The sequence below is a fragment of the Xenopus tropicalis genome, chromosome 7 (genome assembly GCF_000004195.4).
Source record: "Xenopus tropicalis strain Nigerian chromosome 7, UCB_Xtro_10.0, whole genome shotgun sequence".
In the NCBI taxonomy this organism is placed as follows: domain Eukaryota; kingdom Metazoa; phylum Chordata; class Amphibia; order Anura; family Pipidae; genus Xenopus; species Xenopus tropicalis.
The window spans coordinates 40,899,206-40,922,857 of NC_030683.2; the positions used below are offsets into that span (position 1 = coordinate 40,899,206).

Consider the following 23,652-nt stretch of genomic DNA (forward strand, 5'->3'; position numbering starts at 1 on the left):
CACAGTGTCAGCGCCGAACCAGTGTTCCAGCTTTTTCCACCTTATTGGCCATTTATGTATAGTTATGTATTAACTGAACACTTTAAAGGTTAACTAAAGAAATAGGGCAGAAATATGGTACATTATGGGGCACATTTACTAATCCACGAATCCGAATGGGAAAAATTTGGATTGGAAACGAACATTTTGCGACTTTTTCGTATTTTTGTGATTTTTTCGTAGCCGTTACAACTTGCGCGAATTGTCGTGACTTTTTCGTAGCCGTTACGATTTGCTCGTATATTGTCGCGACTTTTTCGTATTGAGCGCTCGTAAACGACGGGCAAACCTTTCAGACTTTGCATGATTTTGGAAGCCTCCCATAGGACTCAATGGCACTCTGCAGCTCCAACCTGGCCCAAGGAAAGTCTCCCATAGGGCTCAATGGCACTCTGCAGCTCCAACCTGGCCCAAGGAAAGTCTCCCATAGGGCTCAATGGCACTCTGCAGCTCCAACCTGGCCCAAGGAAAGTCACGATACTGAAGCTTGAATGAATCCGAAACTTTCGTACTCGGCGCAACGGCTACGAAAAAGTCGTGACAATTTGCGCAAGTCGTAATGGCTACGAAAAAGTAGCGACAATTTACAAAAAATCCTAACGGCTACGAAAAAGTTGCGACAATTTACGAAGAAAACGCAAAATACCGATCATTACGAAAAAAATGCATTCGGACGTTCGTGGATTAGTAAATGTGCCCCTATGTATTGGGCTTCTGTACGTGACCCTTTACAATAAAAATGCTCCATTAGCACTCCATCTTCTTCTGTTGATGCCCTGCACATACTCTGTGCTTCTGTCAGTTACTGAGCTTAGGGATAAATGCACAATATACTGTATACACAGAATATAAATGTCACAATATAAGGCTGATTAGTAAATAATACAGATTATAAGTGCATGGCAGCTGTGAAACCAGTGCAATTAGCATCAGAAATTATTAAGCCCTGTAGTATCACCCTCTATGACAGACAAACTTCATTTTTTGTTTAATTACAGATTTCCCCTGTGACAACTTTAAAGGCCTGAATCATTAGCATTCAGAAATGCTGAACCTTTAATTATAATTATTTAATAATAATTATTTTGAGGGTTTAGTTCTCATTTAAGTAAAAAAGGGTACGTTACAAAGTATACAGCTACAGCTCTATATAAATAAAGAAAACAGTTCTAATAGGGGTGTTTGTACTTGCCAGACTTTGGTCATTTAATGTTCCCCTGTGCAGACTAGAAAGTGTGCATACTGCATCAGGGAGAGCGGGCCAGCTCTGTCCTTACCATCTGCCCTATAACCATCATGGCTTCCTTTATCTGCTGCTCCACGACTTATGCATCTGAATGAAGCTCAAGTTTGGGATGCCTGTATGCTCCTCACTGTTTTCCCCTCATAAATACAAAGAATAAAGCAAAAATGATGCACACATACAACTGCTGCTGTGTAACCAAAGTACCTCCAAGTGTTTATTGTGACATGCAGATAACCAAAGCACCTCAAGGGCTTCACGTCCTCTTTATCACTGGTATAGCACACAATGTAAACCCCCAATCGTATCACATTAAATGCTCTCTGACCTGCCACTCTCCCGGAGATGTGCATCCTTTTCACTTTATTCTTTGGATTTCCTTCATGCTGAGCCATGTGACTTGCGGGACCACACTGGGAGTGCGCTGACCCGAAATGATTTAGGCTAATGTCCAACAGAGCAATTTAGTTGCCCACAATAAATCTCTTCTATCACAGGCAACTAACAGCTCTGAAATGCCCTTTTACCAGCAACAATGAGTCGCCGGTGGAAACTACGCATCACTTCGGCTTTTCGAAGTCGCACAAAGTTGCCTGCAAGAGGAAACTTTGCTTTACTTTTGAACGCCTAAGCGATGTGTAGGCCTCTCCACCGGCGACTCATATTGTTGCCGATGAAAAACAATTTTTTAGTCACCTGTGGTAGCAGAGATCTATTGCGGGCAACTCAATCGCTGTGTCGGACATTAAAGTCTTGTTAAAATCCAGACTGGGAATGCTGCAAAAGGGGAAACAGCCTGTGGTTACGTACCATAAAAGTGCAACTGATTGCCCACATGATTGTGATTTCTCTGCTCAACTTTATTTTTTCGAGCAATGATTAAATCAAACAATGCCAAATGTCTATGTTTCTGTTATATCTACCTATACTGTGGTTTATACTGTATAAATCTTGATTGCTTCAGATTTATGAACGACAGGACTGCATTCCAAAATTATTGTGATGAGGGCGGTTTTACTATGGTGAATTTAATGTAATGGCAGATAATATGGAGCATCAAAGGGCTGATATCTGTAGTATATTATTATAATGGGTTGTATTTACAGTATAATATTAATATATGCATCAGCCTTCCTGCTTCCTTATGGAGTCAGAAATGTAAAACGAAGTAATATTATTATAATGCAGGTGAAATTAAATACAAACATGTAATGGAAATGTATATCTACATGGGGCTTAAAAGTGGTCATACACGTTCAGATTTTAGTCTTTTTCCGTTTGGATATCGATTGTATGTTAAATGCAACAATCTAAAACTACCATTCAAATCGGAGAATGTTCTGAACGTGAAAATAGTTGGCAGACACCAACAGAAGGAAAGTGACTTCCTGAAAATGCATTGTAGGTCCCCCAAGGATATCGTCAGATACACAATACATTATTATCCGACGATAACATAATGTATTATTAATATATTTGGTCAGATATTTTCTAACCTGTCCAATTGACTAAATGACCGATCGCCATGGTATGAAAATTATTGGGACAATAATTCTGAGCCCACACACGGTCTGAAAAATGTACGAAACTGATTTTATTGGTGCGTGTATGGCCAGCTTAAAGGTCCCCATACACGGGCCGACTATAGCTGCCGATATCGGTCCCTTGAGCAAAGTGCAATTGCAAGTGCAATCACCATGTTTTTTCCCACAATGCAAATGTGGGTGATTCATCAAAATTAACGCGATCGGGGGAAGATCCGATGTCGCCAAGCGAGTGGATCTGCTCGTGTATGGCCACCTTAAGGCGCATGTATTATCTAATCTCTGAACAAAAGCTGATGATTTGTGCCATTAACCTATAATTTCATTTGCCTTGGTTTAAATAAATTGCACCATTAATGCCTGACATTGCAGGATCTCCTCAAAGCAAGGGAAATACCTGTTTTAAAGGAGAAAGAAAGGTAAAAAGTAAGCTTTATCAGAAAGGTCTATGTAAATACAGCCATAAGCACTCACAGAAATGCTGCACTGACTTCTCTGTCAAAAGATTTCTTGTGTCTGTAATTCCTGTGCCACAGACACGCAGCTCTCTCCTCTCTACCACTCTCCCCTCCCTCAAGAATGCTAAGAACTCACTCCCCTTCTTAGGAATGTGGATCTGAGCCAATCAGCAGGAAGCTGACTTAGTCTAACTAACTGAGCATGTTCACTTGGTCTGGGTGTCTGTGCAGGAGTGAGGCATTATGGGAACTTTCTTTACACAGCTCAGCGTTTTTTCTTCCTGTTTCGCTTCTGATCATCTGAACAGGTGAAATATGGAGAGACTTAGGGGCACTATTGAGAGAACTGAAGGTATGCCTGCAGCTTGAGATTAACTCTTTATTAGCCTTTCCTTCTCATTTAAGCTAATGGGGTCATTAACGTCTGCAAGTTCATTGAGCAAAGTGCAATTGCAAGTGCAATCACCATGTTTTTTCCCACAATGCAAATGTGGGTGATTCATCAAAATTAACGCGATTGCATGCGCATTTTGTTGAAAATTCTACACAATAGTGATGAAATTAGCTTAGCGTAATCTCTGGTGTTCAACATGCAAGTGAAGTTTGCACCTGATTCTTTAGACTTTAACTTTGCTGCACCTATTGATGCAGGACATGAAGGGAACCCTAAAGCTACCATCTGGTTCGGAGTTAGCCATAGCTCCAGGGATGTCCTGTATCAACAACAGACGCAGCAGCAGATTCCTCTTATAATCATAAGTGTATGTTCATAGGTTTGTAGGTTACAGGGGATAGAGCCCATTTAGCTACAATATATACTGTTTGGGGCTTGTAGTTATAATGTAGATATGCAGGCAAAATATTTTCACCCCTTCCTGTATAGTTACTAGTTAAGAAATACATTTTTTGAGAATTGTCTCATCTTGAAGGGCTATAGTAGAACATCATAGGGCCAATTCACTAAAGTGCGTTAAAACATGCTCTATTTATAGCATGCGGTAAAATTTTTATCGCATCTTAAATTTTTGCGACTTAGCGCACGATTCACTAAAAGCATACTTGCGATAATTTACGCGCGATACTGCATGCGTTATTTTAGGCACGAAGACTATTTTCGTGCGGTATTTGACGGTACGTGCGCTAATCAACGCACCGCATATAAATAGTCGCCATGTTAGTCGTTGACGGAACGTGCGCTAATCAACGTGTATAAATAGTCGCCGCATATAAATAGTCGTGCGAATAAACGCACGCCATGTTAGCCATACATGCCAATACTTGCGGAAAATTACTGTACTGAAAATGACCATTTCCCTGCAAACTGGAGGCTGCATCACTCTGGGGCCAACACAGACTTGAATAAATCCCACTGCAAAGTCCATATTGTATTGCCAAAAGCTCATGAACTGTACTTTTCTATAATTGCCTCAAGTAGGTGTTAATTTTCGCATAGACTAATGCGATATTTAGCGCGTTTGTGAATCATGCGTTAGTGTTATTTTGGCGCACAAATTAACGCATGCGGTTGCGCGTAAATTAACACATGCGATGTAAAATTTAATGCACGCGGTAATACTGTAGTGAATCGCGTGTTAATTTTCGCATCTATTTTAACGGAAAAAAAGCGTGCAATAAAAAGTAACATAGTAAGTTGGGTTGAAAAAAGACGTACGTCCATCACGTTCAACCTTAATGCCTATATATAACCTGCCTAACTACAAGTTGATCCAGAGGAAGGCAAAAAAACCCCATCTGAAGCCTCTCTAATTTGCTGCAGAGGGGAAAAAATTCCTTCCTGACTCCAAGATGGCAATCGGACTAGTCCCTGGATCAACTTGTACTAAGAGCTATCTCCCATAACCCTGTATTCCCTCACTTGCTAAGAAGCCATCCAGCCCCTTCTTAAAGCTATATAATGTATCAGCCAGCACGACTGATTCGGGGAGGGAATTCCAGAACTTCACAGCTCTCACTGTAAAAAATGCTTTCCGAATATTTAAATGGAGCCTCCCTTCTTCTAAACGGAGTGGGTGCCCTCGTGTCCGTTGGAAGGACCTACTGGTAAATAAAACATTAGAAAGGTTATTATATGATCCCCTTATATATTTATACATAGTTATCATGTCACCTCTTAAGCGCCTCTTCTCCAGTGTAAACAGACCCAACTTGGCCAGTCTTTCTTCATAACTGAGACTTTCCATACCCTTTACCAGCTTAGTTGCCCTTCTCTGGACCCGCTCTAACTCAATAATGTCCCGTTTGAGCACTGGAGACCAGAACTGAACAGCATATTCTAGATGGGGCCTTACCAGCGCTCTGTAAAGGGGAAGAATAACCCCCTCCTCCCGTGAATCTATACCCCTTTTAATACAGCTCAAAACCTTGTTTGCCCTTGCAGCTGCTGCCTGGCATTGCTTGCTACAGCCAAGTTTATTATCTACAAGGACTCCAAGGTCCTTCTCCATTATGGATTTGCCTAGTGCAGTCCCATTAAGGGTATACGGGGCTAGCATATTTTTACATCCCAGGTGCATGACCTTACATTTATCCACATTAAATCTCATCTGCCACTTAGCTGCCCAGATTGCCAGTTGGTCAAGATCCTGCTGCAGGGATGTCACATCCTGGATAGAATTGACTGGTCTGCAGAGTTTTGTGTCATCTGCAAACACTGATACATTACTCATAATACCCTCCCCTAAGTCATTTATGAACAAATTAAACAAAAGTGGACCCAGTACAGAACCCTGAGGGACCCCACTGAGGACCTTATTCCAAGTAGAGAATGTACCATTAACAACCACCCTCTGTACCCGATCCTGTAGCCAGTTTTCAATCCATGTGCAAACAACTTCGCTAAGACCAATAGACCTTAGTTTAGAAAGCAGTCGTTTGTGAGGAACGGTATCAAATGCTTTGGCAAAATCTAAATAGAATATATCTACTGCATCCCCACTGTCCAGCTTCTTACTAACCACATCATAAAAAGCAATTAAATTGGTCTGACATGACCTGTCCTTCATAAAGCCATGCTGATTACTGCTCATAATGCCATTCTCCACTACATAATTTTGTATGTGATCCCTTAACAAGCCTTCAAATCACTTGCCCACCACGGATGTCAAACTTACAGGTCTATAATTGCCAGGCTGAGATCTTACTCCCTTTTTAAATATGGGAATGACATTCGCCTTCTTCCAATCCCTAGGTACCATACCTGATGAAAGAGAGTCTGAGAATATCAGAAACAAGGGCCACTGCAATTCTGCCCCTAGCTCTCTCAGTACCCGAGGGTGTATTCCATCTGGCCCAGGTGCCTTGTTTACATTTATCGTGTGTAACCCTTTAAGCACCATATCCTGTGCCAACCACTGTGAAGTTGGAGCTGAGGCAACAGTGAACCTATTGGGTGGGACTTGGCCCTCTGGCTCCTCTACTGTATACACAGAAGAAAAGAACTGGTTAAGCACATCTGCCTTTTCTGTATCCGCTGTAACGATATTGTTACTATAACTCAATGGGGCCACACCCTCAACCTGCATCTTTTTACTATTAATATACTTAAAAAACTTTTTGGGGTTAGTCTTGGCCTCGGCCGCGATGCGCTCCTCATTTTCTATCTTTGCCTTCCGGATTGCTGTTTTACAACACTTGTTATAGTGTTTATAATCATTAAACGCAGCTACTGTCCCCTCTGACTTATATTTCTTAAAAGCTTTCCTTTTTCTCCCTATTAACTTCTTTACCTCAGAGTTAAGCCACATAGGGTGATTCTTAACACTTCTACTTTTTCTTATTAATGGAATAAATTGAGAACAGTAATGATTTAATATCATTTTAAATGACAACCATTTCTGCTCTGTGTTTTTATCAGAAAACATAATGCCCCAATCTATGCCCTGAAGCGCTGCCCTTAAGGAGCTAAAATTTGCCTTCCTAAAATTCATTTGTTGCCCCCGTGTAAATTTGTTTCCTGCACCAAATATCAAATGAAATAACATTATGGTCACTATTACCCAGGGGTTCAACCACTTGCACATTTGCTATACGTTCTGGGTCATTAGAGATCACTAGATCTAGTATAGCATGGTTCCTGGTTGGCTCCTCAACAACCTGTGACATAAAGTTGTCATGCAGCAAGTTTATAAACTTGTTCCCAGTTACTGTCCTGGCAGTACTATGGCTCCAGTCAATATCAGGGTAATTAAAATCCCCCATTATTATCACTTGCCCCAAACTAGCAGCCTTTTCTATTTGCAACAGGAGCTGGGCCTCCTCCTCCTCACTTACATTAGGGGGTCTATAGCATACGCCTACAATTAGTTTGGTAGATTCTTTACTATCTGTGAGAAGCTCAACCCATAAGGATTCAGCTCCCTCTGTTACCCCCATCACTTCCTCTTTAATATTTCCTTTTAGTTCCTGCTTAACGAACAAACACACCCCTCCTCCTTTTCTATTGCCCCTGTCCCTCCGAAACAATGTATAACCCCCAATATTAACAGCCCAGTCATGAGACTCATTCAACCAAGTTTCAGCAACTCCAATCACATCATATCTCCGCTCCAGTGCCAGTACCTCCAGCTCTCCCATTTTACCAGTCAGACTCCTTGCATTGGTAAACATACATTTAATACTGGTACCAGCGTGAGAATGACGTGTAAACAACTTAAGGGCCTCCCTGCCATTATCAGTATCCCGAAGCAAGTCTCCTCCCCCATTTTCCCTTACTATGCCCGCTACCTCATCTATCCTGTCTACCACAGAATTTCCCGCTGCACCCTCCCCCCCCACTCCTAGTTTAAAATCTCCTCCAGCCCTCTAGCCATCTTTTCCCCCAAAGCAGCTGCCCCATCATCATTGAGGTGCAGCCCATCCCTGGCAAAGAGCTTGTAGCCGATTGAGAAATCAGCCCAGTTCTGGAGAAACCCCAAGCCCTCCTCCCTGCACCAATCTCTCAGCCACGCATTAATCTCCCTAAGCTCCCGCTGCCTTCTTAATGTTGCTCGTGGCACAGGTAATATCTCTGAGAAAATTACCTTGGAAGTCCTCGCCCTCAACTTTGCACCTAGCTTTTTAAAATCATTTTTGAGGACTTCCCCCCCTCCTCTAACTTTGTCATTGGTACCTATGTGTACCAAGACCGCCGGGTCTTCCCCAGCCCCTCCCAACAATCTGTCCACTCGTTCCACCACATGCCGAACCCTAGCACCAGGCAAGCAACACACAGTTCGGCATGTAGGGTCTTTGCGACAAATTACCCTATCCACCTTTCTAATAATTGAATCCCCTACAACTATAGCCTGCCTTCCCTTCCTAGCACTATTCCCCCCACCTGTATTAGAGGTGCCGGCTCCCAGGGTGCTCTGAGATTCAGCCCGCTCCATACATGCTAGCTCAGAGCCGTCTTCCCCAGCCTCTTCACCTAAAGCGGCAAATCTATTGGTTTGTACAAGCTGTGAACCAGCCCCCCTACCCCTGCGTCCCCTACTGCCCCTCTTAACTGTTACAAATTTGTCTCCCTGAATAACCTCCACTGTCCCTTCTCCACCCCCCACTACACCGGCCCCTGCCAGTGGTTGCTCAGTGAGCCTCCTGTTCTCCCCCATGTTTGCAGCTGCCCTCAGTGCTGCCAGTTCCCCCCTTAGATTCTGCACCTCAGATTCCAAGAGGAAAACCCACCTGCATCTCTCACAAGTAAATGCTGCATGGAACTGCTGCTCCAGGACCACATACATGCGACAAGATGCACACTGAGTAACACCAGCAATCATACTGCAACTTATATTGCCACTGGGTACTTACAGTCTCCTGAGTGCAATCCCTTGTATAGTGCCTTTTTAGTTTCAAACGCCTTTTTGTTTTTAACGCTTACTAAACACTTAATTTACATGCAACACTCGCTTAGCAGCTCCCACACTCGCTGTGCAGTCAGAAACTTATTGAGGTTCAAACCAAACAGCCAAATGTCTGCTGAGAATTTACCAGATTTACTCCACCCCCTTAATTAGTATGCTCAATCAGCCAGGTAGCGCACTTACCTCATGAGTTTAATTGTTTATAGGAAGACAGGCACCTTCCTGTTTCTAAACATACCCGTCAGATATACTGTACATGAATCACTAAGTACAAATATTGACTGTATAGCTCAGCCACAAGTTAACTTTTAGTATGTTATAGAACAACTAATTCTAAGCCACTTTTCAATTGGTCTTTTTCCTTTTTTTTTAGTTCTGTAATTGTTTGCTTCTTCTGCCTCTTTCCAGCTTTCAAATGGGGGTCACTGACCCGGCATCCAAAAAACTATTGCTCATAAGGGCTCTGGCACACGGGGGAGATTAGTCGCCCGCGATTTCGCGCAAATCGACGAAAAAGACTTGCGAGGCTTTTTCGGCGATTTCCTGAAATCGCCCCGCCGCGTCTGCCATCCCGCCGGTGACTTACATGTTCGCCGGTGGGATGGCAGGGGTAGGCAACTCAGGGAGATTAGTCGCCCGCGAACAGGGAGTTTTGCCGCGGGCGACTAATCTCCCCGTGTGCCAAAGCCCTAAGGCTACAGTTTTATTGTTACTTTTTATTACTTACCATTTGTTGCTTTGTATTACTTTTGATTCATGCCCTCTTCTATTTATATTTTAGTCTCCTATTATTTATTTCCTGTTATATAGCACCAACACATTTCCTCAGCACTTTACAAAGATTATTCATCATTTACATCAGTCCCTGCCCCAGAAGAGCTTACAATCTAAGGTTCACATTCACACACTCTATGGTCAATTTAGCCAGAAGCCAATTCACCTGCCTGTATGCTCTTGGAGTGTTGGAGTACCTAAAGGAAGATACGTTGACATTGGGAGAACATTCTTGCAGGTTTCCGGCATCATAGTAACACATTATATGAGCCAGGTAACCAGTAATTTGTAATTTGTTACTATGATGCCGGCAAGCTAGCAACCTGCCCCTTGTATGTACATTCACACCCCACATACATGGATTTGTAATCAAATGAACTTATTGTGAATAACCTCTAATTACTAATATTTTACCCCTACTGTCCCAAGTTCATTTGTTGGTGCGGGCCACAAATATTGTACCGAGGGCCGCAAATGGCCCGCGGGCCACGAGTTTGAGACCCCTGGTCTATTTCAACTCACGGGGCTTATGTGAAGCAGAACTGTGTTGATACAAACTTGTTACTTTCTCTGCTCACCCCTGACAGCTAGCTACAGTAGCTTGTTAATTTTGATACTTTTGTTTCTGTTTAAGCTGCTGCTTAGACCTTTTGATTACTTGCTTGTGCTTTCTATTATTTCTCTTGTGTTTTTTGTTTTTAATGCATGTTTTCAGTTTTTGTATTGGTTTATCTCGTCTCTGGCGATGTATGATGACGTCATCTCCACTTTTTCCCGCCACTTTGTGCTTTTTTAGACACTGTGTTTGTTGTATTCACCACTTTGATTGCCGAAACATTCGTCTCCTCTTTAATAAAAATAATTTGTTTATATCAGTTCTGTGAGTGCTGACCCTCTCTCAAGCACCTTAAACATTATTTGGACCTGCTCCCAGGCAACAGCAACTTATCTATACGTGAGTTTTGGCATTTACTTGGAAGTTTATATATATATATATATATATATAATTTACAGTTTAATTATTCCTGTAATGTTTGTGCCGTGATATTTACCACAAGTTTTCTTTGATGGTGCAGTGGAGGGCAAATAAATATTTGGGCAGAAGTGAGTAATCCCTTGGAGTTCAAAAGGGATTGAGGCGCAATGGCACCAACACAAGGCCCCCTGTGGCTGAGGAGTGACGCAACAAAATTATTCAGAGGAAGAATCTCCCTGTGTGCCATCACCCTTATGCTAGTCTCCAGGGAGAAACAGGCTAATGGAAGCAGCAAAGTTATTACTGCAGGAAAGCTTCTGGGGTGTGCAATGGTGGTCCATCACTATGACACCTGTCATAAGATAAGCATTTACCATAAAGTAGATCTGTATAGCCCTAAAAAGGCATTTGCATGTGCAATCATCCCTCTCAGAAAGAGCCAGATCCAGGCAAACCCACCATGTAGTGCAATCTGTATACACTTATAAAGATCAGAATAACTGCTAAAACCCCTAACCCCAAAAAACTGACCAGTGTTTTACCCAATTCAGACTATGCAAGCACACCAATTTGGGAGTGTGTCCTCCTTTTATTATTCAGCCCACATGCCCAGATATGAGACTGCAACCAGAAGTAGCTGCTAGAGTCAGTATACGAAGTTCCAGCTTCCGAAGTGCTGACCTTTAGTAAATTTCCCTGCCTCAATTTTTCATGGAAGGTTATAAGTCATATGGAAAAAGAAACATTTGGAACAGTGTTGCACAGTTTAAGTTTTATGTACTTTATTTTGGAACATTAGATTTATTGACAGAGACCTAGATTCTTATAAATGTCTATATTCAAAACTTTTTACGTGCGCTGTTTTCAAATCAACCAGGACAGAGACACAAGCCTAAATGCAACAATCCGTGACGCCATCAAACAGCGACAGGTTTCCAATTGACGCGCTTGGAAAGCGCCGCCCACAAGCCCCTGCTAGCAGTGATTCCGCAATGGAATCCAACCGGGACGAGGCAGAGCGCTGTATTGCCATCGCTTTGGGCGCCATTAAGAGCCAGAACACGGAAAAAGCCTTACGATTCCTAGAGAAAGCCCAGAGACTATTTCCCACCGAGCGGGCCCAGGGTAAGACACGGAAATAAGTGCCTAATAGGGGAGCGGTCGGTGAAGACTGGCGCTGGTGGGGGAGTAGGTGCGTCACGAATGTGTTACGCGCATGCGTTACTCGCAGTGCTGGTGCTTGGCCTACCGGGATATGTAGTTTTCTGCACACAGTATAGTGGCGCTATTTTAGTCGTAAAGTAATGGATTACTCTTGTGCAACGTTCCTATACGTGTTAGGCACTGTGTGTGACAGTGTGCAATAGTACTGAGGTATTTAGGTGACCAGCTAAATGAAATAATGCTTGAAAGAAATCTTAAGAACTACCATGTCTTCCTGCACAGTAAAAATGGCTGCCGCCGAGTGCCTGATGGGAGCGGTGTCCAACTTTGTCCGGAATATGTGGGGTTTGGCCTGTACACTGCTAATAAATGTTAAATAATTGAAGTCCAGTGGTGTCGATGCCAACACTACACTTTAGGCTTCACTAGTCGCAGAATTTTATTAGGTAGTTAGGCGAATTTAGGATGGTTTCTAGTAGGGTGAACTACGTGCCCCACAATGCACCGCGGCTACTGGGGTAATAAATACAGTGATAGTCGATCAGGGCTGCTGGTAGCAAAATTGCGGTTCTTAGTGTTGGTGGTTTAATATGTCGTTTGTGCTTTCGTAGCTACAGCCACATCTACTCCTGGAAACAGAACACCTATGGTGCATGCCTGTTAGAAAGAGAATTACTTATCCCAGTATAGGGCTTTACATATACTGAAAGTGAACTTTGGCCCTGCTAAATCTTAGTGCAGTGTTTAAGTGCCCAAGCCTGTACTGGGTATCATGGGTAATTATAGCTGAATTAGTAACATAGTCATTTCGTGTGATGGTAACGAATGTTTTATTGGTTAGCTTAGAACAGGGGGTCCATCCTGGGAGGAGGGATTGGACAATACACACTCCCTGGTCCCCTGTTTTACTACTAATTTAGTGTTAAAGTACATATATTTACAAAATCTGTGTTTTAGTTGCAAAATTATAATAATAAAATTGACAATCTCTGGTCATATTTTTCACAGACTGGCACTTCCCTGCATAGTAGCATTTCCAACATGAAGCATCATGGTGGTGACCAGATTCTATACCAATATGCTGCATTTGTAGTCAGCCTGTATTGAATTGCACACTATTTAAATCTGACCAAATCAAACCGCTGACATCCATTTTTATCAAATGAGCCAGTGTTGGGAAATATTGTCTGTTCTTTCAGCTCCTCTTAACGAAGTTGCTGGCTAATTGGCCCTGTTTGTGTCCAAAAGGACTGCTATTTGGATCTTACAACTTGATGCAGTAGTTAGCATTATTCCTGTTTCCTCCCACACTATAAAAACACACAGGTAGGGATAATTGGCTCCTGGTAAATATGATAGTTACCTTATACTGTCATTTCCTTTGGTGCAGGAACTGATGTAAATGATGAACAAGCCCTGCAAGGCACCACCAAATATTTTATTAATATTATTAATAATTTGAGCTAGATATAGATTTACTTATTTAATTTTCTAGTATTTATTTAGCGCTAACACATTTCCACAGCAATTTACAGAGATTATATGTCATGCAGTCCCTGTTGCAGTGGAGTTTACGATCTAAGGTCCCTATCACATCCACACACTGTGAAGTTAATTTATCAGGAGCCAATTAACCTGCATGTATGCTATTGCAGTGCGAAATATTGGCAGTTTCTTTAGGTTAGAGCAGGGTGCTTTATTAAAATAGTTGTGAGATATATATTTCTAAATGTTACATCATCCCGCAGCAAAATCTGTCTGTGCTGAGATTAGACGTCTGCAGTAACTAAGATTACCTGCGGGCAACTAATCTGCCTCTGGGCCATTGCCCTAACTAGTGGATCTAGTGGTGTGCTAAATAGCTCTGATATGGGCATTTAGGGTGATGGTACACAGGGAAATTTGTCACCCATGATTAAGTCTGGGCTACCATGGGTGACAATTCTTCCCATAATGCTTTTCCACCAGCAAGTGAAAGTGAAATTCACTTGCTAAAGTGAATTGCTGGTGGGCAAACATAAGCAGCACTTCATTTTCCCCATTCTGGGGAGGTTTGATGCCCGTCGTAGTGCAGATTTAACTGCGGGGGACAAATCTTCCTGTGGACCATCACCCTTAGCCCTCAAGCCAACAATCTGATTGCGTTGGTGCTTCTGCAGTGCTGCCATGTGCCCTCTGGCCTGATTGATATCTGAACAAGCAATCTGTCCGTTAAAGGGATTGTTCACCTTTAAATTAACTTTTAGTATGATGTAGAGCAGTGATCCCCAACCAGTGGCTCATCAGCAACATGTTGCTCACCAACCCCTTGGATGTTTCTCCCTGTGGCCTCAAAGCAGGTGCTCATTTTTTAATTTCTAGTAAGGAGGCAAATTTTGGTTGCATAAAACCAATTATAATGCTAAACAGGGCCTCATGTAGGCTGCCAATCCACATTGGGGCTATTAAGTGGCCAACTAAAGCTCTTATTGGCACCCGCAGGAACCTTATTTATGCCTGTGTTGCTCCCCAACACTTTTTTCATTTAAATGTGACTCGCAGGTATAAAAGGTTGGGAATCCCGGATGTAGAGAGTGATATTCTGAGACAATTTACAATCCTCCTTCATTTGTTATTATATCTGGTTTAAGTAGCTATCTGGTTGCTAGGGTCCAAACTACGCTAGCAACCTAGCATTGGTGTGAGTGAGAGACTAGATTATGAACAGCAAAGTGTGAATAGAAATATAAGTAATAAAATATAGCCTCACAGAGCAATAGTTTTTTGGTTTCTGGTGTCAATGAGCCCCATTTAAAGGCTGCTCACTATTTGAATATTTGAAGTAACGCACTTTCAGATTTTACATTGCTGAGTTTCCCTGTAAAGAGGACTGACTCTGTAGGAACTCGGAGACATTGTGGAGAAAATGTCTAAAGGTGGCCATACTAGGGCAGATTTAAGCTGCCAGTTTGGTCCCTTCAAACCAGTTTCGCAGCTTATTGGCTTGTCTATGGTGACTTGCATGCCCAACTGATATCTGTCTAAAAATCGTCCAGATGTTGATCAGTCAGTTTTTGGTTTTCCCTTTGGATCGATGACCACATCAACTTGCTGCAGCATCCTATATTCCCGTCATCTTGATCCAATCATTTTGCCCTAGCATAGCTGGGAAAGATCCACTTGTAAATGAGTGGATCTTATAATGTATGGTAAACATACCTTGGATCTTATAATGTATGGCCAGCTTAAGACAGGTGGGCAGTAGATTCTGTGCTAAGACAGGTGGCCAGTGGATTCGGCGCTACTTACTGTAGATACAGCAGTTCAACATTGACGTCAGACTGTTCCATAAGGTCACCCTCAGGGTAAGTAGTAGAAATCAGTGTTACACATATAAATGCCCTATAAGTTTCAAATGATGCTACAGATTCTAAGGCAGTATAATTATACTTGAGGTGATAGACCATGAGTCCACATCTGTCTTGACACCTCTGGCCTGGTAGAGTGTTTGAAATGCCCAGGAAAGCTATACTGCTGCTCTTACATATTGCCTAAATTAGCAAGAGGACAGACACACCTAATGCTTGCCATATTAATGGAGTTTGACCTATATATCAATGATGGATGTCTCATAGAATTGGTGCCTTCTCATTCCCTGCTGCTTCGTCCCTGCTTGTTTGCAGCTGCATGAGTAGAGCTAATTGAACCGGCTCAGATCATATTTATAGTCTGTTCCCTTCTGTGGGCTCATTCTGTGTTAACTCAGCTTGAGTTGGAACAGAAACACTGTAGAAGCAGATCAGAACTTGTAGCTTACTAGCAGGGTGAAATAGGATATTGGCATGTTGGTTACCTATAATAACAGAACTGGGGGTATATGTCTGTTTATTACTCTGTGTAGACTAGACTCCTAATAGCAGCCAGGATAAAACATACCTTGTTCAGTTAGTCACAACAATTGGGACCTGGTATAAGAACCTCTACATCAATGTCCTTATTAAATCAATTGGGAGTAGAACCAATTGAACAAATTTCAGAAATCACCTTTTTGACAATCTAAATAGTCCAGGAGACAATATACACTTGTGTGTTTTAAACATACAATTATTTTTTGTTTATGATGAAACCTAAAGCAAGCTGCAAAAGAAACTCCAGTGGGAGCTATAAGACAAGATTATTATATAATGTGACTACATGTAATTTACAGTTTGTTTTAGGTCTTCAGTTTTTCGCTATACAAAGTTAATAAGTAAAAAGCTAAATGAGACGTAAATCTGCTTTGATTGTTTTATTATCTGGTTGGTGAACAAGCCATCTGCACAATAAAGCTCAGTAAAAAAATATCTAATATCAGGTCCCTGGCACATGAGACATTTAGTCCACCACTGCCTTCAGATTGGACAAATACACTGCCAAGTTGAACATGTCGCTTTACACTAAAGGTGGGCCTACATGGGCATATTTAAGCTGCTGATAAAAACCAATTCAGCAGCTTATTTGGGGGCCCCGATACTTGGAAGAAAATCACCCAGATGTAGATCAAGCAGATTTGATTTCCTTCTTTTCCTTTTCATCTTGCTATTATTTGTTTGGGCCTACAGCTCAAATAATCAGGACTGCAGGGATTGAAATGGAGATGCTGCTCATCTTTATTTTTGTATCTGTCAGTACGCAGGATTTGGTGCATGCTCATCAGTTGACAAGATTGTTGCATGGATGTGTGGGGCCAACGTTTTCAGGATTATAGATGGCACCAATGATGTCAATAGGGGTTGTCAGGAAATCTTTTTTATTAGGGACACACAGAGTGCATTAATAGTATTTGGTTTAATTTCCATACATCAGAATCAACTTTTTTTTCTTTGCTATTGTATGCTGCCCACATGCTATGATCGATTTTCAAATGGTGTGTTTGTGGGAACCTTAAAAAGTATGCCTATAAAGTGGTTTTGCCACAAGCAAATATATCAACGTGTTAGTTAATGCCCTTGGTCAGGGCTGTCATCAATAATCACAGAGCCCCATAACAGGGGCTCCCTGTCATTAGCCCACTGGTCACCTGGCCCCCGCCACCCACGGCCTGACTCCTGATCTACCTTTGCCGCTGCCCAGTAATGCCAAAACTCATTTCAATGCCACCCAAACCCTGCCCCTTTGTGATTTCCCATTTGCTCCCCCCCTGCCACAGGGACTTTACTACAGTACCCCCCAGCCGAGGCAACTATGGCCAGTGTAATATACCTATAAAACTGCCCATAGATCTGCTCATTTGACTGTGTTTTTCAAGTGAGTGGATCTCTGCCAAATTTGGTGGATCACACTGTTGTAAGACCGCACTAAAGTGGTTTTTTTTTTTGCCCAATCTTGGGTCTGTTGTGGGTACAAAACAAGCCTCCTGCACTACCAAAGTTATTTTTTTGTTGAAGACATAAAGACCAGCAGTTTTCTTATTTCTTCTAGCGTCCCCTTTAGCTAGAAATAAATTTGTATGGATGTCATCTTTTTGTAGACAGAGCTAAAGCTGACCATACAAGTAACGATCAATGCGTCAGTCACTGCGATCTGACAAATTCGTAAAACTATTATAAGGTTAGTGGGCACCAAACGATCATACATCTAGCGATTTCTCATTCGACATCGGTCAGAAAATTAGTCAAGCAGGTTTAAAAATTTTAGACGTTATCAATTACATTTATCCATTGTCCGATTGTTTGTAGGGCCAAGCAGGCGCCTACCCATAGTTTTCCTGGCTTCAACTATATTATATTGCTTGAAATTATTGTTTTCATTGATGGGTAAATCATACTTTTAAATGATTGTTTCAGGATAAGCTTGGCTGTACAATAAGGAAAAGATATTTTAATAATCTATGCGTATATGGCCTTTACGCTTTCTCAGCCTGCGTATAGACCCAGGCCTAGAATTGGCCAATTCACCGGCACCCATTCATTTGAAATCCACTCCATCTGTCTGTGCCCTGGCCGAAGCAGTGGCTCCAGGTACAGACACAGAAGACAGCAGATTGGAGCAAACGGCCCGTGTTGTGTTAATCTAAGGGAACAGTTCAAGATAGAAAGATGATCCAAGTAAATTGGAGTACAATTTTGTGATTTAGCCCAGTACCACGGTGGCATTGCACTACTAGTGAGCTATGGGCACGGAAACCAGACTAGCTACTGGGGTAAAAAAAATTGCTGCTCAGCTGAATCCTGCAAAAAGTCCTGATGCAAATACTGCATTGTGAGTGTCCCTAGTTCCTGGGTGCAGCTGTTGCAGTGTTAGTGTTTGGCCTGGGAATTCGGCATCAGTGCATCCTGCGCAGGCGTCTCAAGTGCTAGATACAGGCAGCCAACTAATGAGCCTCAGCGAATGTTTCTTTTCTCTGTGATCTGTGATGCATTTCTCCAAGGATTTTCTGGTGTTTTCTGTTGTTCCCGGAGCAGATTCTCAAGTCACCCTTATGCTATACTTTCATGTTTATTACTCCACTCCTGCCACTTATTTGTTATTGTGGAGAGAAGCTGGACAGCACTTAGTTAAAGGCATTTTGATTGCCAGTACAAATATCAGAAACCTGACTCGTATTGTCCCCATTAGCAGCTGTTTGACGTTCCATCATGAGAATCACAGAAGCAACAGCCAAAGGTAATTGCTGCCTGGGTTGAAATGAAGCAAAGCACCAATGTTATCTGTAGGGACAAGAGCATCTTCCCTAAGTGATAATGGCATAGGATACAGTATTGGGAGCATCTCCACTGACATCTATGGCACTCACCTAAAGGCTCTTGTCTCCTTGATACAAGTGTAGCTTGGGAACATGGCAAGAAAAGCTTGCACAAGAACTTTTAGGCAATTGCAATAGCTGGCACTGGGGACCATTTTGGAATTAATTACCCTATGTTCTGTTGCCCTTAAGAGCCTACTTTTTTGAGGTTAATGACCTAAGTGCTTTAGTTGTTTTACATGAGCAAATTTCTAATCAGTGCAACTTTGTCGTCATAAAGATCCTGCCTGTGTGATCTACAGGAAATGGGTGCAAAGTCCATTATGTTTGCCATGTATGGGTTCTGCTGTAAAACTTTGCTTGTACCTAGTGGAAATACCATTTTTCTTTCTGGTTGTACTTTCATTGCAGTTTTCTACTTTATGAAAGTTTATTATCAAAGTGCTGAACAGGCAATAGATGAACATTTTTAGCCAATATGATTGAATTAGGGTAAAACACAGGGTTTGCAAGTTGACAGCTGACTAGCTTTCTCAAATCAGATTGAACACGGCAATTATTTTCTCCCTGAAAATGTGTAATTGGAAGAAAATCTTTTCTCAAGCAGAAAAATAGGAGCTCATTAGTGTCAGATTCAGTTTAGAGCAAAACTTCTGTAAGTCACTTTAAACTCATGAATCACATTCTCAGAGAAAGATCTGTAACAGCAATTCTTCTCTTGGTAAATCAGGTCTGAAATGTGTCTGCAAATAGAATATACTCCATTTAGCCCACTGCTCTTAAGGTGTCCATGCACGGTACAATGCGCTTGTTTAGCAGATTGTCTCCTTATATGCTCACCTAAGGTAGTGCTGGGCGGTATGACCAAAAATTTATATCACGGTATTTTTTTTATTATATCGGTATCACGGTATTTGACGGTATTTTTTTTTCCCCATGCATGATTACGTGACCACCCCAAACACCCCCCCCCCAACCCCAAACACCCCCCCATCCAACCCCAAACACCCCCCCATCCAACCCCAAACACCCCCCCATCCAACCCCAAACACCCCCCCATCCCCTTCACATAAATAAACCTTACGGACCAGGCAGCCGCAGGCACCCCCGACAGCTCACAGAGCCTCCTGGCAATTTTTCTTACTATTTCCGGGTTGCGCGCGTGACGTCAGCGTGCGCGTGACGTCAGCGCGCACGTAACGTCAGCGCGCACAACCCGGAAATAGTAAGAAAAATTACCAGGAGGCGCCCACACCGGTATGCCGGTAAGTTAAAATTTTTTATCATCTTTTTTAAAAAAACCGGTGTTCGGTATATACCGGTATACCGCCCAGCACTAACCTAAGGTATGGCGATATCAAGCTAATAAGATTCTTTGGCTCTAGGGCCGTTGGACCAGGAACTGCATCAATGAACCAATGCGGCCCCCGATTCGATGGGAAAAATCGAACCCGTCCGATCAAGATCTGCCCAATTTAAGGCCAGATATTGGTCGGGTAGGCCTGTTGGGGGTGCCCATACACGGGCAGATAAGCTGCAGAATCAGACTAATGGTCATGAATTTGCTGCTGAAATCTTCCCGTGTATGGCCACCTTTAGTCATACTAAATATATATATATTTACACTCAGCTGGGAACTTCACTTTGCATGTAGCCAAACATGTTCAGATTTAGTTAAAGATGATTTTGATCTTTCTGCCTGACCATCAGTATATATGTAGAGCACTTCAAAAAGGGAGAGACTATCCTGAGTTCCTATTTGTACTGAGTCTGTCTGAACAAAATTGCATCTGGCAATATCATGTCTTCTTCTTAAACCTTTGTTTGTTTTGGGCGTCAACAACGATATGGCCAGCACGACTTTTTTATACCATACTGAATGGCTATAGAGATAATGACATTCTAAACCATTTTGAAGTCTACCCTGGTATATGACCAAACAAGCAAATTTATTGCAGATATAGACTTATTGTAGTTGAATGTATCTAAGCATTGTTCCCTTGTTGATTATGGTCATTGGCTGAATGAGTCACATGGCTCCCATGCAGAGACTATATCAGGTCTGGTGCTAAATTAACCAGTGATCTGCTTGTTCAGCTGTTGGATTGAGCAGATGCGTCGGTATGTGTGTGGCCAGCAGTCTGATATAGCTTTCTTGTTGCTAGGGTTGCTGACCTTGACTACCTGGTCACAGCTTTTGATAAGGGAAGATGAATTGTAGTGGACATTTACAGAATAGTAATTAAAGAAAGCGCAGCAATAAATTGTCACTTTAAATTGTAAACTAGCCTTAATGTTTCCAAGATAAAATGGCAAGATCAAGAAACCCCTAGCTTATGTTGTCTATAGCAAGGCATAAGGCTGCAATAATAAATGTTTTCCTTTCTGGATGTTGCTTGCGGACATTGCGTTATGTCTGATAGTGAAGCTCTGCTGCAGGTTCTTAGTGCCCCCTAAAAGCTCATGAGGCTAGTAAAGAGGGACCAGATGTCTGCCAGCTGAAAGGGTGGTTCTACAATGGGTTTAGGGCTGGTAATATAACAAATGTAACAAATGTTCACAGGTCAGAACTTCCTTTCTACACCATCGGCTCTGGCATTCCAAGTACACAAAGGTTTAAACAGACCCTCACCGGCAGAGGAGACCATTATTATCGGCCAGGTGGCAAGCCTATCTCTGGCATTTGCCAGAATCTACAGATTGCCAGTCCGGGCCTGCCTGGCACTCTGGACAAGAGAAAAAGGATTGTTGGGAATATATTGTTTACTAATCCTATTAACTAATTAGAATTTCTGTAGTGGTCTGTCAAATTGGTGTAACCTAGGTGCTGACTATAAAAGCATGGTGACGATGAAGATAGAGATGTTGTATAAAACATTAAGATGTTGTATTATTAAGACTTATTTTTTCCCCTTTATTTCTGTTTTTTTCATTAGCGCTCTACGAATCCCTATCGCAGAAAAGCCAGCCTGAGAACAGCCAGTCTGACAGCACAGAGACCACTAACCCTCGCCTAAGGAAGAACGCAGCCGATTCCACCCCATCTGCAAACGGAGAGGCTGGTGGAGAAACGGGCAAAAGTTACACGCCAGATCAGCTAGAGGCAGTGAAAAGGTGTGAAGGGGTTTAATTGCTTAGCATTTTAAACTATGATTTCTGTGCAGAAGATTGAAATAGCATTTCCATGATAAGGAAAAATGAGGTGACTAGGGCAAACTAGCAGATTCGAAAGACCAGCTGTGCCTTTATGTCAGTGAGCGGAGCCTATATATTGTGAATAGAGAGCATATAGGCCAGACAGTCATTGCATCAGATGGTTCATTGTTAATAGCAAAGCGCATCTAAAAATGTAATCATTTATATGACATGATCATGAATCCAAAACTTGTGTCTTGAGCCTCAAAATTTGGATGGTAGAGATTTTTTTTACGTTTTGCAGTTTTGTCGCCCTAATTCGACACACTCTAGCCTGGAGTTTTAAATGCTGCCTGCTTGCCATCCACGTCCACTGACCAAACAGCAGATTAATCCCAAAGAATAAGATACCTCACTATTGTAATATTTTTTTCCCTCTAGAATAAAACAGTGTAAAGATTACTATGAAATTTTGGGAGTAACAAGAGAAGCCACAGAAGATGATCTAAAGAAATCTTACAGAAAGCTAGCATTAAAATTTCACCCAGATAAAAACCATGCCCCCGGAGCAACGGAAGCATTTAAAGGTAAGTGAGCCATCTATAGCCAGCTGTAAAACCCTTTGATATGGAGATTTGGCTTCAGGTGTGACTTGGACAACTGGTTTATAGTAATCAGTAGAACTCCCCCCATACTCCGTGTATAACACATAAATATGCATAAAGACACAAACACATGTGCATACACAAATAATGGCACCCAAGATTACAATTTCTTACACAGCCTTGTTACTGGAACTGTAGCCATTGCTTCAAACCTGAATGTACCCTGCTGCTTGAAAAGATGCTTAGAACAAATACACCTGCTACTGACTCAAAGAAGTGTTAATGCACAGAATAATTTGCCAATAAACGTGTGTTATTGTCACCCAACACCCATTTTAGACAACATTAGTAATGGCTGTTTCTTAGGCTACAAACTCATAGGCAATTTAGCTTGAGATTTATATGCCGTAGATTTTCATGCAGTCCACCACATGGCAGCACAAGTATTGTTGATGTCAGTTTGTTCTGAGCGTCTTTACCCAAGGTAGGGAACATGAACAGTGAATACAGAAATTTACATTTTGTGCGTTTCCCCATTGGGGGGGAAATTATTTACCTAGGAAAAATATTAATTGGATTTTCTTGCAAGACAAATTCTAAACATATTTGTGTGTAATTCCATATCTGAAAGAAGATATATGCTGTAAATGTCCAATACAAACATATATAATTTCCATAACACAGAGAAACAAAATGTAAACATTCTCTAATATGCATGAAAACACAACTAATTGAAAAGTTCCATATCCCTTGAGTGTCAATATTAAATATTTAGAATTTTATGGAAATTCCCTAGCAACTCAAAGCAGTATATTTTTAATTTTTTTCTGCACCAGAAATAAACAATCGTTGTAGTGCCAAACACATGGTAAATTCCAAAAAATGCCATTACAACCTGTATTTTGCTGAATTTAAAACACAGCTTTATAACTTATTACATTATGTAAATGACTTACTAACATAGCTGTTTTGGTTTTTTTTTTTTTTTAAACAAAAATTCACATATGAACACTAAAGTCACATTAACAGTACTAGATCTCCCATAGGATTATGGGTATAAAGACAATATTTCAGGAAAGAAAAGCTAGGGAACTTCTGAGTTATTTGATGGTAAATGTTCATAAATTTATATCCCAAAATATAAACAGTGTTC

At 41.7% G+C, this 23,652-nt stretch overlaps 1 protein-coding gene across 1 annotated transcript in view; it reads left to right on the forward strand.

The window, feature by feature from the left end:
- Nucleotides 1-11,872: 11,872 nt before the first annotated feature.
- The window catches only part of dnajb12 (DnaJ heat shock protein family (Hsp40) member B12), a 24,458-nt gene continuing 12,678 nt past the window's right edge, over nucleotides 11,873-23,652 (forward strand). The window contains exons 1-3 of the mRNA NM_001015991.2: nucleotides 11,873-12,017; nucleotides 21,696-21,873; nucleotides 22,336-22,481. Coding sequence (NP_001015991.1) covers nucleotides 11,885-12,017; nucleotides 21,696-21,873; nucleotides 22,336-22,481 — 457 coding nt within the window. The 5' untranslated portion in view covers nucleotides 11,873-11,884. The remainder of the gene's footprint in view (nucleotides 12,018-21,695; nucleotides 21,874-22,335; nucleotides 22,482-23,652) is intronic.